Source organism: Cuculus canorus, chromosome 24 (genome assembly GCF_017976375.1).
Source record: "Cuculus canorus isolate bCucCan1 chromosome 24, bCucCan1.pri, whole genome shotgun sequence".
Taxonomy (NCBI): domain Eukaryota; kingdom Metazoa; phylum Chordata; class Aves; order Cuculiformes; family Cuculidae; genus Cuculus; species Cuculus canorus.
Genome location: NC_071424.1, coordinates 6,334,829 through 6,349,799, shown reverse-complemented (window position 1 = coordinate 6,349,799; position 14,971 = coordinate 6,334,829). Strand labels below are relative to the sequence as shown.

The window sequence follows — 14,971 nt, the reverse complement described above, 5'->3', positions numbered from 1 at the left end:
CTCAGACAGACCCATAATTAGCACAGTCTTACAGACTGAATTATTTCTCTTTCTTCTTTGCACTGGTAACAACGCTCAGGGATTTAAACCTTGTAATACGTGAAAATGAAACACTCATTTTGCTCCGTGTGGATGGCTCTGTTTGCCTGCGGCAATGAGTGGTTGAGACTGGGAGAGAGCTTAGACCGCAGTCTGCATCCAGATGGATGTGGCAAAGCCTGCACAGAGCCAGACGGACGCCCACACGGGTGCAGGTGAGAGGGGTTTATTTTAAGAGAGAACATTCCCAACGTTCAGCACTGCTGGGACACGGGGGCTTTGTGGGCTCCGAGGGATCTGTTGGTTCAGAGGGAGCTCAAGGTGCTGTGATAGTAGCAGCCACCCCTGTCTTACTCTTACACCCACTCCCATGATGCCTGCAGTATCGGCAATGCAGGTGGCCCTTCTCCACAAGGCTGTTCCCTGCGCTGAGTGTCCCCAAACCAGCCACCACTAAACAAACCCATCTCCAGCACCATGAGGACCTTCTTAGAACCATGGAATGGTTTGTGTTGGAAAAAAACCTCAAAGCCCATCCAGTTCCACTCCCCTGTCATGGGCAGGGACACCTCCCACTGGATCAGGGGCTCCAAGGCCCATCCAACCTGGCCTGGAACCCCTCCAGGGATGGGGCAGCCACCACTGCTCTGGGCAACCTGGGCCAGGGCCTCCCCACCCTCACAAGATCTCATCTCAATCTCCCCTCTTTCAGCTGAAAACCATTCCCCCGTTGTCCTGTCCCTTCACTCCCTGATCAAAAGTCCCTCCCCAGGAAAGGGGCTCCCTCCCTTTCTTGAAGCCCCTTTCAGTACTGGAGGCTGCTCTAAGGTCTCTTGCAGCACTGTGTGTCTCTTGCACACCACAGAAAGAAGGTGCCGAGTCCTTCACAGGCTTCACAGAGACTGGCAAAGTCTTGGTGCCTAGGGAGAACTTGACCTTGCCTGGCCCATCCGTCCTTCATCTCCATGCCCTGAGCCATCCAGGCTGCCTGGACAGATCCCGGCTATGTTTGCCCATTGCTCCTTGCCTGGATTTAATTGCCCCAGTCATTAAGATGATGCACAGGGTGTAATTTATACCCAACTGACGCATTTTGCTGTGATTCCTGATCTTGGGTCTCAGCTCTTCCTCTCCATCACCCTGATGGAAATATTGAGCTGCTTCCTTTTGAGCAGCAAGGTCAATCATTTTTCCTCCATGGGAATACATAATCTCTTAAATCCCAAAGAGGAAACAGAGTTTTAATAATAAACTTCAGGTTTGCTTTGCACCTGCACTTTTTATTTGTTTTCTTGGTGAAATCAATTCTCTGCAGTGAGGGAACATTTGATTGTGGTGTTAACCAGAGCCTTCACTTTCAATTTGGCATTTTGTTTGGCTCATCAAGATATATAGATCTGCACTGGACAGGTCCATCCCAATGTGAATAACTTAATGGCTTGACATGTGTAACTTTGATCCTTGTTTCTTCTTTTTTTATGATGCTCTGGAGGGCTGAATAACACAGGTTTGCTCAAGCTTTATGGCTGAGAGAGCCGGGGTTGTTCAGCCTGGAGACCAGAAGGCTCCACGGAGACCTTAGAGCAGCTTCCAGTGCTGAAAGGGGCTCCAGGAAAGCTGGGGAGGGGCTCTTGGTCAGGGAGTGCAGGGAGAGGATGAGGAGGAACGGTTTTGAGCTGAAAAAGGGGAGATTGAGATGAGATCTTAGGAAGAAATAGTTTCCTCCCTCTGGCCCAGGTTGCCCAGAGCAGTGGTGGCTGCTCCATCCCTGGAGGTGTTCAAAGCCAGGCTGGGTGGGGCTTGGAGCAACCCGATCTGGTGGGAGGTGTCCCTGCCCATGGCTGGGAGTTGTAACTGGATGGGCTTTGAGGTCTAATCCAACCCAAACCATTCTGTGCTACTCTGATTCTATGACAAGTTCTGCTTGGACAGAAGCTGGAAGTCTACCATAACACAAAATGGCACCTCCAAAGTGATTCTCCTTAATTGAACATACATATAGCCAACTCATTACCAAAAAAAACCCCAAAATTAAAGTAATCTAACTGCTTTTTGCATTTGAAATTGATCTTTTAATCAGGAGAAATATGCATTGGACAGAAGATGCTGAACTGGTTGTTTTGGGTTACTGTGTCCTCTGAGGTTTAGAAACAGTAGATCTCATCTGCCCTCCTAATTTTCATTTAGACATTAGCCAGAGAAAACAACCTCTCTCATTTTGTGAGCTTCCAGCCAATTTTTCAGTCTTGAACGTACTAATCTTCTGAACTGGGCTAAGTGCAAGAGGGGGAATGTTCCCTTTGCAGCGACAAATTGTGCTGTGAGGATCCTGGACAGCAATAACAAGTTGTAGCCTAAGAAACTGAGTGGTTCAGTTGTTGACTGCAAAATCAGGATTCAGGTTAGCAAGCAGAGGTGTAAAAACCCAAGAAATTAAAAGCTAGCCGATACTAATCTCTTGTTCCATCTGCAATTTAGGTTGTCTCTCTTTCTGTAGCCTCCTTCTGCACTGATGAGATAAAGACCCACCTCAGCGCTGCGTAGTGGTTGGGTTAATGCCTCTTCATGAGAGATGCTATCTCCAGTTTCCTGCCTCCCATTTATCCAGGGAGCAGAGCTTGATGTCCTGTTGAATCCGGATGAAATGCCCCAGCAGGTCTCGAGAGCCCTCTTATTTCTCTTCTAGTTGGGATCTCCAATCTTCTCCTGCCTTTGAGTGGCTCTCAGTGCTTTTCAGGCTCACCTGGTTGGAGATCTTCTCTGGGTACCAATTTGACCTTTGATTTAGCAGCATTCGCGGAGCGTGGTTGTGACGTGCAGGGAAGGATGGTGATGCTGGGCAGCCTGCCCTGGTGCTCTACAGATGATACCAGGTGCTTCCTTAGCTGGCACCTTCCTCCTAGCGAGGCCAGCTTTCTGCAAGCCACAGGGGTTTGTGGGATGGGGTATGAGCCATAAAGGCTCTCACAACCCGATCACACCAGGCATTTTCAATCTGCCGTCTCATTTCAACTTCTCAGAGAGCCCACATGGGACAGATTTGGCATTTTAAGTGGTTTTTAGAGCTGCCTTCTTTCTTTGTCCTCCCTTCTTTCCCCCTCCCTTTTCCATTTTGGGCATTGACTTTCCAAGTCCTCATTTCAAAGAGGTTCTTTTGCATAAAGAACAAAAATATGCAATGCATGGAAAAAAAATCAAGTACAACACAAATAGTAATTGAAAAAACACCGCTTTTATCCAGCACAGTCCTGGACTTACAGTGAAGACAGCCAAAGCTGCCTTTTATCCCTTCTCCTTTGTAGTACATGGTTGCACCACCCTGACTTCTCTAAATACATAGTGACACGCAGAGACACGCAGGATCAGTGCCTGAGCCAGGCATGGGCAATCAGCTCCCATGGCAGGGGCAGGGCTGATGCGCGAGAGCCTTGGAAGTGGCCAGGACAGATGACTTGAGACTCCTGGCCACGCACACTGACCTCCCCAACAAGACGCTGGGCAAGAACCGCATCCAGCACATTGTCCGGAGAGCGTTGCTCCTCCTGCAACCTTCTTTCCCTTCATAAACTTTTCTGCTGGAGGTGGGGTTGCTCCCAGCGTAGCAAGGGCTCAGCCGTGTGATGGGGATGTGCAGGACTAGCTCTGAGACTCGCACCCGTACGACTCTCCAGGATGTTTAGACTAGATCTTAGGAAGAAATTCTTCAGGATGAGGGTGGGGAGGCCCTGGCCCAGGTTGCACAGAGCAGTGGTGGCTGCCCCATCCCTGGAGGTATTCCAGGCCAGGTTGGATGGGGCTTGGAGCCCCTGATCCAGTGGGAGGTGTCCCTGCCCATGACAGGGGGGTGCAAAGGGATGGGCTTTGAGGTCCCTTCCAACCCAAACCATTCTGTGATTCTGTGATCCTATGTTCACACTCGCATTTCTCTTTTTGAGAACAAAACTCTCTAGACACTAAAAATGTCCAATAAATCCATTGCTTGGGGGTAACGCTGAGAACCAAGCCCATCGTGCCCATCATGCTGTTCATCACCAATGTATCCAGCTCCTGGAATTCCACCTCCATTTCTTAGGGAATAGACTGTTCCTCTCCACGTGCCCTAATTTCCAAAGTCCTGCTTCTATAAAAGAATCTCAGCTTCTGTTTCTTTTTCTCTTTTAAAGCAGTGCTTCTCATGCTTTGCATTGCAGAGCAATGCTCAAAACTGCTGCTGCCTGAAACCAACAGCCAAAAGACAAGAACTTCACATTTTTTTCCCTCAGCTCTGAGATTCTGCAGCTTGTTTCATGATTTTGCAGCTGCTGCCAATGGTGTTAAATCGTCTCCCTCCCACCTACCTCAGGGTCCTGGGGGGAGAAGCCTGCGATCCAGGAAAATCCTGGAGGGCTGTGACCACCCATGGTGGAGGTGGGAGGGAGCCTTGGAGCTGCCTGGGTGCAAATCATAAAATCATAGAATGATTTGGATTGGAAGGGATCGTAAAGGTCATCTGTTCCAACTCCTAAATCTATGGCTCAGTGCGACTTGTGCCCCATTGAGCAGGAACACTGGGTGCACCCTCAGCACTGTCACACGGCAGCAGGAGGGTGACACATCCAGAGTGCAGCTACCGCGGTGCAGGCACTCAGCTCCCTTGGATGCACTCAGTGCTGCCCACAGTCTCACGACTACCTTTGAGGTCTGAGGGAACTGCCTGGGGTTAGAGGGCAGCATTCCCAGACAGTTACAAATTAAATTATCATTTCCATCAGGCATCGGGTGCCCTGGGCGTCCCCAGCCCTCTGCTTAGCCCCCGTCCACTCACATTTGGATGAGTGGTCCTTGCTGAGCATTGCTGCTCACACACTGACAGAGCACTCGAACATGCCAGGATCCAGCGATGGGCTATAAACCAAGCCCAGTTTGGAAACGAGATTAACTTTAAGTCCCCAAAGGATTTATGTTTGCTGCTGGGGTGAGGGATGCTGCTTGAAGGATGTGAGAAAAAAATCCCTTTCTCATTGAGCAGCTGCAGACGGCACGTGCCCCTTTGCCTTCTTTGGACACAGCAGTGTCTCCTCCACACCCAGGGCAGAGCGTGAAGGGAAAGGATGCGTGCAAGATCTCAATGCTTTCCATCCTCCTCTCTTGCAATCTCCAGCCCTCCTGTGCTCCCCCTTCTCCTCACAGCATCCCGTTTCAGTGAGAGCCGCAGGGAGGCCCAAGGGGAAGCTGTCGGAACTGGTCCATGCTGGAGTCACCGTGGAGGTTACTCACATCCCGCCTCTGAGATGAGGACAACTGGGGAAGTGACCTGAAAGAGCTCTGCAGTTCCCGGAAGCCTGGGGTTTGTTCCCAAAGATGGGTTGTGATTCATCACCAGAGCCCAGGGACTCCAGCAGCACAGACATCCCAAATGAAGCAGGCTGCAGAGATGCAGACAGCAGCTACTTCTCCATGGAGGCCAGGAGCAGCTCCAAGAGGGATGTGTGACTGCTTGGCAATGAACCCTTCCAGGCTGTTATAATGTCACTGCTTCAAACATCCCGGGGACCAGACACATGATAAGACTCTTTGGCTCAGCAGGCAAAGATTTAACTCAATCCTCTAGCTGGAACCTGAAATATGGCAGGTTTAGACTCAAAAACTAATGGGGGATGGTGAGAGGGAAAGCGGAGTATTGGGGAGCAGGGAAACAAGCCCTCAGTCAGCCTCATGAGGCTGTGAGTGATGCTGCCCCACAGGAGATGCCAAGGTCAAGATGGGCTGAGCCTTGATCCCACCAGGGCTGATGGCATCTGCAGAGCTACAAAGGTGGGGGGATATATCTGGCCCCTGGGTCCAGGCTGTGGGTTGGTGAAGCCTGGGGAGGATGGCTCTTCCCACATTTGCAGCCATCTGCTGGACAGATATCCCTCATGGACTCTCACGTTTTGCACTGCCAGTCCAGGATGAAGATACCCTGGCACAGCCTGGCTGCCCTGTGGAAGCAGTGCTCCCTATTTCCAAGCATTTTAGCCCATAAACCCTTTTTCTATAATATTTCCCCTACATTTTGTAGGGATGTTTGTGTCCCTAGAGCTCTTTTCAGATGTGCCCACATCCCTCTGCAGTCCTCAGAGATCTCAGGGCTGTTTCCAGGGTCCCAGGAGATGTGACAGGGCAGGCTCAACCCACACTAAGGCAGGAGGATCTCCCCAGACCCTGTGCGGGGTCCAGAAGGGCTGGAGACACTCCAAGTCCTTCCACAACCATCCCTGACAGAGCTCAAAGCTCATAACCTCCCTTTTCAACTTCATCCACTGCTCAGCAAAGCACTCACCAAAGCCCTGGGGACACAGTACCTCATGTGGGCACCAGCTGATTTTGGCAGGATGGATTTGTTCTCATATGCCTCATAATCACCCTCACCTTGATGCATCAAAGAATGATGCTATTAAAAGCCGTTCAAAAGGTTTGATGGACTTGCCAACTGCTTCACCTGGCCACTGCTGCTTGTGATTTTCAGGATAATTCCCACACAGAGACCTCCCACTTTAGGATGGTCAAAACAACCCCTGGACACAGAGTGGACCAGGAGGAACTTCAGTGAGGTGCACACACCCCTGTGCACTTGTGGATCTGTACGTGCATGTACATGCATTCAGCCTCTCTCATGGTGGCTTTGGACCAGCTTTGCATCAAGCAGCCTCATGGTATGACGCTGTCTCCTCTCGCTGCCATGGAGGAGACTGAAGGTGTTTTGGGAGCAGTAGACCTCAAAGAAGAGGGTTGGTCATGCCCAGTTCCTCTCTCTGCTGGGAGTGCTGACCCTGAGTGCTGAGTTGCTGTAACTCCAGGTCACCGTGTGTGGGCTGAGCTATAGGGTTTAGAAGGGTGGGCTTAGAGCTGATGCTAAGCAGAAAGGACACCGTAGTGAGAAAATCCTTCTCTAGCTCTCAGTAGGGTGGTCCCAGCAGCGGTGGCAACAGAGACCTCCAAAACCACAGTCACTGCACACAAGGGGCCTCACAACAGCCTAGCAGGGAGACCCGTCACCCACCAGGGACATCCACTCCAGGAACAGATCTACCCCTTTCAGACTGCCAGCTTTCGACGTTCTGCTGCCACCTCTTCTTGCAGCACGTGCTCCCATGTCCCCCTGTGCTGTCCCAGTCCATGCTCCAGACTGGGACAGGCGGTGGTGATGGGAGCAGGGCACTTCTGACCTGGGCTCTGTCTGCTTAAAGGGTGCAGGGGCAGTTCTGGGTGGAGATTTGAGATCCAGCCCCATCCACAGGGTGAAAGGACTCTGTTCGCATTGGGAAACCCATGTGTAGCATGGCCAGAAGTGTGACCTGTGGAAAACCCAATGTTGTCCTTTTGTGATTGTCCCCTCCAGACGAGCTCTTGCTCACCCTGAGCAAACAGACACAGGTACACTGCCAGGCAGTGGGAATGGCCCTGCTGCAGCCACCCAACCTGTCTTCTCCCTCTGCCCCCCTGTCCCCCCTTATCCCAGTGTCCTACTGGTGCTCCTCAGGTTTCTCCTACAGCTCCAATTTCTTGCAGAGGTGCTGGGAGGGAACAGTGCACAGAGCACCTTGTTCCTTCCCATCCCTTTGAAGCACTGGGAAGTGTCTCAATGGTAGGACATCAGTGTCAGGATGGAAACCCCACATTGATAGAGGCTGCTGGGCTGGTTTTGTACAGGACAAGATCTCCATCACCAACCCGCATCAATGTCCCTGCTGCAGAAGGTCATACTTCTTGCTCACCTGGAAGAATCTCCATGGCCTTTGGACCGGTCATATAAGTCTTTAGATGCCAGCTGGCATGTGACAAGCAATGGGGCCGAGACTTTGAGATCATGCGATCTCCCATGCATCCCAGAGGAGATGCTGATAGGACAGATCTCCTCCCTTTCAAGCATTTGTAGGAGCGGGCAGTCTTGGAGATCTCTATCCAGCTGCCATCTTTGGCTGATGTTGGTTGATGTCTGTCCCTCCCAAAGCCACCATTCACATGGCCATGCACCCAGTAGCTATCACAAACCAAGGTGGAAATCCAGAAGTGACATGACTATGAAAGCAACGTGTAGAAACAGTGTTGGCACCCCTCTGCCCAGGAGATGTTTTCTCACATCACCTCCATGGTTGAGTCATTCCCACCTGCCAACTCCTTCCTGGCTGTGAGAGTTCCTGGGATGATGCAGGAGGGTGTGAAATACCATCCAACAGTTCCAGCCATGTTTATAGACCACCATGTGGACCCTTGGCTACCATTGGCTTGCTGCAGTTACTGGGTGGGTGTTGTCAGGAATGTGAAGGGCTGAGCACTGATGTTTAACCCTGAAGAGCTACAAAGCTCCCAGTAGAAGGGACGTGAACAAAGAGGAGATGCACTCAAAATGATGCAAGGGTGCTAACAGACATTTATGCCAATGCTGACGGACCTTCGCAGACACTGGAATACACCTTCAAATCCTTGATAACCTTCAAGATTTTTAACTTAGAGTTTTACCTAAATGAAGCCTGAAAGAGATCTGAAGGGGAGGAGGAAAAGGGCCAAAGCAACAGACTGAAGAAGAAATAAACTTTTCATGTCTGGGGTTAGAGGTGACAAAGGAGTCGTGAATCAGGGTGCCTCTCTCATGTAGTGTCTGTTCTGCAGCACTTCCCACCTTGTGTGGGTGCGCAGGGACCTTCTCACCCCAGCCCTGCGCTGAGCCAAGATTGCCCTCCTGAGACCTGGATGTCACTTTGCATTTCTCAGCAGTTTTGAACACCAACATCTGAGTTTTCCCACCCAGCGGTCTCCAGGACACCGAAAGATACAAAGCAAAGATACATCCAGGAAAAGAGAGCAGAAACCAAACCCCTCTGAGATCAAAGCACTTCTGTCTAGAGATCGTCAATTAGATCAGGACATGCTCTGGCTGCTTTTCCTTGCTGCATTCGTAACACAGATGAGCTTCATGTCAGCTTGGCCTCCTTTCCTCCTACCACATTGGCTCCGGCTTCATTTCGTTAGCGATGGCCTGCCTTCATTAGAGAATTAATTCCCCAGGAACTGCACTGCAATAAACCTTACCAGAGCAAGGGCCAGTGAAGCTGCATCCTGGCTTCGATCAGCCATGGTGTGTCCAAGGAGCAGAGAAAATATCAGCCCCCTGCACTCAGCGCTGGTGAGGCTGCACCTCAAATCCTTGGTTCAGTTTGGGCCCCTCACTCCAAGAAGGACATTGAGGGTCTGGAGCACATCCAGAGAAGGGAACAGAACTGGGGAAGGGGCTGGAGAATAAGGGTTATGAGAGGCAGCTGAGGGCCCTGGGGCTGTTTAGCCTGGAGACGAGGAGGCTGAGGGGAGACCTCATCGCTCTCTGCAGCTCCTGGAAAGGAGGTTGGAGCTAAGTGGGTGCTGGGCTCTGCTCCCAATTAACAAAGGATGTGTTGAGAAGAAATGGCCTCAAGTTGCACCAGGGGAGGTTTAGATTGGATAATGGGAAAAATTTCTTTACTGACAGAGTGGTAAAGCCCTGGTGGAGGCTGCCCAGGGCAGTGGTGGAGTCTCCATCCCTGGAGGGGTTCAAAAACCTTGTGACTGTGACACTTGGGGACATGGTTTGGTGAGCACTTGGGCAGACAGCTGGACTGGATGAGCTTAGAGGTCTTTACCAAACTTAATGACTCCATGATTCTATGGTTTTGGCTGGCTGGAGAACCACAAGTATTTGCTGGGCAAAATGGATATTCGCAGAAATCCTCACAACCAAAAAAATTTTATTCACACCTAACCTGGAAACTGTGAAGCTTTTTCAACCAAACTAAGAGGATGATTTTGTGAGTGTTAGATTTTGATTGACCTGTGGGGTGGAGATCTGGGAAACGAACCCTTATCTCTCTTGGGGGACGGACCCCAAGATAAAAGTTGAATCAATAGAAATGCAATGAATACGCTGCTCTCCATTTGTTTTCAGATATCTCCTGATATCTTAGATGGCCACGGGTGCTTTGCCCAGCCAGTGCCAGACACCTGAAGATCAGATCTTCACGTGAGCCGGGCTCACTTGGCTGCAGCAGGGTACAAAAGATTGGCCTCAAGATGTGGCAGAAGAAGTTGAATCTCATCCAGGAATACTGAGTGAAGGGAAAGGAGGGTGGGTAGAGTCCCCACAGTAGAGGATCAGGAAGCATTTCATGACATCCTGGAGAAAAGGGGTCTCAGCATCTCTACCAGTGACTCTGTCCTCTGCCCATGGGTCTTTGACTGCAACACTTCATGGAGCATCCCACCATGAGGCAGCATCTCTCCCTTGAGGAGCCCATTCCGTGTCTCCTGGTTAGCTCTGTGCAGCCCTCAGGGACAATTTGTCTGCCTCTGCCTCCAACCATCCCTTCCTGTGCTTCCTCTGGGGATGCAAACAGCACTCTGCCAATAATTGATATTTTGCCTTTTCACATTGTTTTTCCAAACCCTCAAAGCCATTTTTGTTCCACACCAAACCAAAGCTCCTGCTCATTCCATTTCATCAGGACATCAATGAGACTGGGTGAGTGCTGTGCTCCCTGTAGGCTCCTTTCTCCCAGCTTTGGCAGGGTGTCCAGGAGAACTTGAGGCCCTGCCCATCTCTGCGGGGAAGGGATGGGGCAAAACCTGCCAGTGAGGGAGGGCAGGAGGAAAATCTAGCAATTATGGTCAGGCTCAAAACCCCACAGACAAAGAAAACAAACCCAGAGTGTAGGATGATGGCAGCGACTATTATCATGAATGGTTTAGTCTCAGCTGTTAATAATAATAATAGCAGTAATAAAATTGCAATGATGATAGCAATTATTCTGATGCTGATGATAATAATGAGATTATTTATTAACTGTGAGCCATTACCATCATTTTCCAGTGCTTCTGCCTCCCAGACTTGTCCCAAGCTCCATCCCTATCACATTACTGCAAAATGAGGTATCTAGGGCTTGTTCTTTATTGCAGAACCAAGGCAGAAACATGGGGACAGCAAAGTTTGGCCCTGACCCCTCTGCTAACTGCTCCCCACCAAGTACCTTGTGCCGTGGAGTTGGGCCTTAGGTGGGATCTCCCTCATTTAAGTAAGGCTTGCAGCCTTCAGAGCAGCTGAGCCCCATGAGAGCTGCACGGCCAGACCCTGTGGGGTGGAGGGAGGGGGAACTCAAAGTCATTTTATGGCTTTTGCCATCCTCCCTGTGAGGTTCATGGGAGCCCCTGGGAGGACGTTTCCCTGCAGGAAAGCTGCCTCTGCCCTCACATTGTTGCTTGAAGAAGCAAAGGGAGCAACAGCCTTGGCTCCAAATGTTGCTGATTTCTGTATATTTTTGGGTTCCTGTGGCCATGGCGCACACGTGCAGGAGGATGCAAGGATGAGATTTGCTCTTAGCTGCTGGCTGCTTCTGTGGAACCATGCTTAAACCTCATGGTGCAAAGAGAAGCGAGGAGCACGGAAAGCCAGGACCTCATGCTTGAACCGTAGTGGGTGTCAGGCAAGGGATGTGCACTGAGGTGGTGGAGATGGATGTGCAGCAAGGAGGGATGGATGCAGGCCATGGTAGAGAGATGGATTTGTGGCAAGGAGGACGGATGGATGGATGTGCAGAGGGGGAGAGACATCCGTGTGAGACAGAGAGGAATGGATGTGCAGTGAAGAGGAGAGATGGATGTGCATTAACAAAGGATGGATGTGCACGAACAAGGGATGGATGTGCATGAAGAGGAGAGATGGATGTGCATGAACAAGGGATGGATGTGCAGTGAGGAGGGATGGATGTGCATGAACAAGGGATGGATGTGCAGTGAGGAGGGATGGATGTGCATTAACAAGGGGTGGATGTATATTCGGGAGGGATGGATGTGCAGCGAGGAGGACAGATGTGCAGTGAGGAGGTGGGACTGCCGTGTGCTGAAGTGAGGAGGTGGAGAAGCAGCCAGCAGCGCGTGGGGCAGTTGCTTTGCTATGTTTGTGTTATACGCTGTGGACTATGCAGGCTTGTGTGCAGCCAGGTCTGTGCGACCTCCACAGCTGTTCTGATAGCCATCGGCAACAACACACAGCATTCTGGAGCTGTGGGGGGCCAGGGCCGTCTGGGCTGGTCCCCTGCAGCTGGTCCCCATGCCCTCTGCTTGGCTGCAGGAGTGAACACGGTGTCTTCTGATCCATCCCTGGTTCATGGTTAACTACAGGGTGTCAGTGCTCACTCTGCCCAATGTGCTCCCCAAAATCCAGAGGGAGAAGGGGTGGGTGCTCTGGGAGCAGTTTCATGCCCCATGCCGGCTGCAAGCCTGGGAGGGCGTTCGGGGACTGCGGGGATGCGGCTGCTGCTCAGCAGCTCCGGTGATCACTGTTGCACATCTCTGCAGGGCAGGGAGCACCCAGGGCTGCAGCACATTCAGTGAAGTCCCTAAAATCCGCTGGGAATGGGGAGGTGGGACTCAACCTTGGCTTGCAGGGATCGCAGAGGGAAGGAGCTAGGGCAGGGGAGGTGGTGCTGTTATTTCTAGGTCCCCCCTCCCTGAATTGCTCAAGCCCAAGGAAGTGGGAGTGGGGTTTCACAGCTGGAAGGGCACATCAGCCCTCCCCGGGGACCTCTTATCGGTGATGTGGGGTGCATGGGCCAGCACACAGCCCCCCGGGGGCCTCTGGTATCCCTCTGCCACCCACCATTCCCATGCCCCCGCCACCACCTTTCCCTTCAGTTGCTCACAGCGCTGGTGCTCTCCCACCCTTCTCATCCTCACTGTGTCCTGGCTCTCCCTGCCCCACATCTTTCTCAGGGTCTCCTGCCCTCTCTCCTACCAACAAGGAATAAATCACCCTACAGCTCCAGCCTTGGAGGAAACAGCAGCCCACTTTGCCACCTCCTTCCCATGGGAGCTGGCTGCCTCAGGAATGCTGGGAATCTATTCTTAGGTCAGAGGGGTTCATTTGGGAAAGCTATTGGAGACTGGTGGCTCTGGACCCTCTGGACTCATGGGGATGGATGTCCCACCCCTCCACTTCTCACCTCTCCATGGTCCCAGCCTGACACCTTGCCCATGAGATGGGTCTTGAGAAGGGACCTTCCAGGAGGAGTAGGGATGGGATTGGATCCTTGACTGTATTATGAAGCCCCAAAGTGCTCCATTTTTCCACCGCAGTAAAGGCTACAGACATGCAGCAGGGACCTCTGAGCATCAGGATGGAGATCCAGGTGTGCCAGCCACCTCCCTGTGGTCCCCATGGCAGGGTTAACACAGGCATCACTGAAAAACAAAGTGAACAGTCAGAAAAATATTCTTTGTTCAATCCCTTCTGGTGGAAAGCAATAACAACTGGGCTGTGATTCTTCTCAGCCTCCAAGGAGAAGCTCTTCTTTGAGGGCCGGGGGGAAGAAAATCGATTGAGTAAGTTCCACTTCCCGCTTGGAGAGCTCTGGAGAGATGAGCCCAGCTCTGATGTGCTCCCCAGTGGTATCAGGGAGGGAGCAGAGCCCAGGGCACGGTTCTCCTCCTCTTCCATCCCTTGGCATCTGCCCATTAGGAAAGAGGTTTTTGTCAACTGGCCCAGCACATCAGCATACGAAGCCGGCTGTGCTCTGAAGCTTCCCCAGAAGACCATTAGCACCAGGAGATCCTTCCTGCAGCCCAGCAGGTCCCAGGGGATGCTTCTACTGGCAATTTTCTCCCCTGGCACAGGGCGAATTGTTTGGGACAGGGTGCATGGGGGAGAAAAAGGTGATCTGCTGCTCTAGGTGTGGGGTGCAAATGTAAGGTGGGATGCCAGAGTGACATGAACCCCCACACACACACACATAGGGACAGACTGGCATGCTCCAGATTGCTAATGCACTTGCTGGCTGGACATCAACCCCTAGACCTCCAGGATCATATCTGAGTTCTCTGCCCATCCCTGGGGCCGAGGATGGTGGTGAGGGACTGGATGAGGTTCCCCAGGGCACATGCAGAGAAACCGATCCATTAACACATCAGGACAAGTTGTTACTGACTGCCAGGGAAGGGAGTGAGGAGCATCAAGTCATCTCAGCATGGGCACTGCCACCCTGTGTGGAGCAGTCTTAACCCTCAGGCAGAGCGTCCCGCTTGTGTCTAATTCTTTCCTGTGGCTGTTGTCTCTTCCACAGGTATAAGAGCGTGGTGACACCCCGGCGGGCAGCAGTGGCCATCGCTTGCTGTTGGATCGTCTCCTTTCTGGTGGGACTCACTCCTATGTTTGGCTGGAACAATCTGAACAAGATGAGGAGGACTCAGGAGCTGAACGCCAGCCACTCGGAGTTTGTCATCAAGTGCCAGTTTGAGACTGTCATCAGCATGGAGTACATGGTGTACTTCAACTTCTTTGTTTGGGTTCTGCCTCCTCTGTTGCTGATGCTGCTCATCTACCTGGAAGTCTTCAACCTCATCCGCAAGCAACTCAACAAGAAGGTCTCCTCCAGCTCCAACGACCCCCAGAAGTATTATGGGAAGGAGCTGAAGATCGCCAAGTCATTAGCGCTGGTTCTCTTCCTCTTCGCGCTCAGCTGGCTCCCTCTGCACGTCCTCAACTGCATCACCTTGTTCTGCCCATCCTGTGAGACGCCGCACATCCTCACCTACATCGCAATCTTCCTCACCCATGGCAACTCAGCCATGAACCCCATTGTCTATGCCTTCAGGATCAAGAAGTTCCGGACAGCTTTCCTGCAGATCTGGAACCAGTACTTCTGCTGCAAAACCAACAAAAACGCCAGCACCACCACAGATGAGCCAGGCCCTTAGGAGCTGTGAGAGCAGAGCGGGGTCCTCCATCCCAGCCTGGTCCTGCTGCCACGGGAAGGGCTGGTGAGGACCCAGGAGAGCTGGGTTCACCAGCCCTGTGCGACCTGAACAGCCGTGTCCCCCAGCTGCCGCGGAGGGGTTATTTATTCACAAGCATTGTACTGTTTTGAAATTGTAGCCTGCACTGTTCCTTTCC

General features: G+C 51.8%; 1 protein-coding gene across 2 annotated transcripts in view; it reads left to right on the top strand.

Annotated features, from left to right (window-relative positions):
* ADORA1 (adenosine A1 receptor) overlaps window positions 1–14,971 on the top strand; it is a 28,406-nt gene extending 13,435 nt beyond the window's left edge. For both annotated transcript variants that reach the window (XM_054087347.1, XM_054087346.1), the window contains exon 3: window positions 14,142–14,971. In XM_054087347.1, coding sequence (XP_053943322.1) covers window positions 14,142–14,775 — 634 coding nt within the window. In that variant the 3' untranslated portion in view covers window positions 14,776–14,971. The remainder of the gene's footprint in view (window positions 1–14,141) is intronic.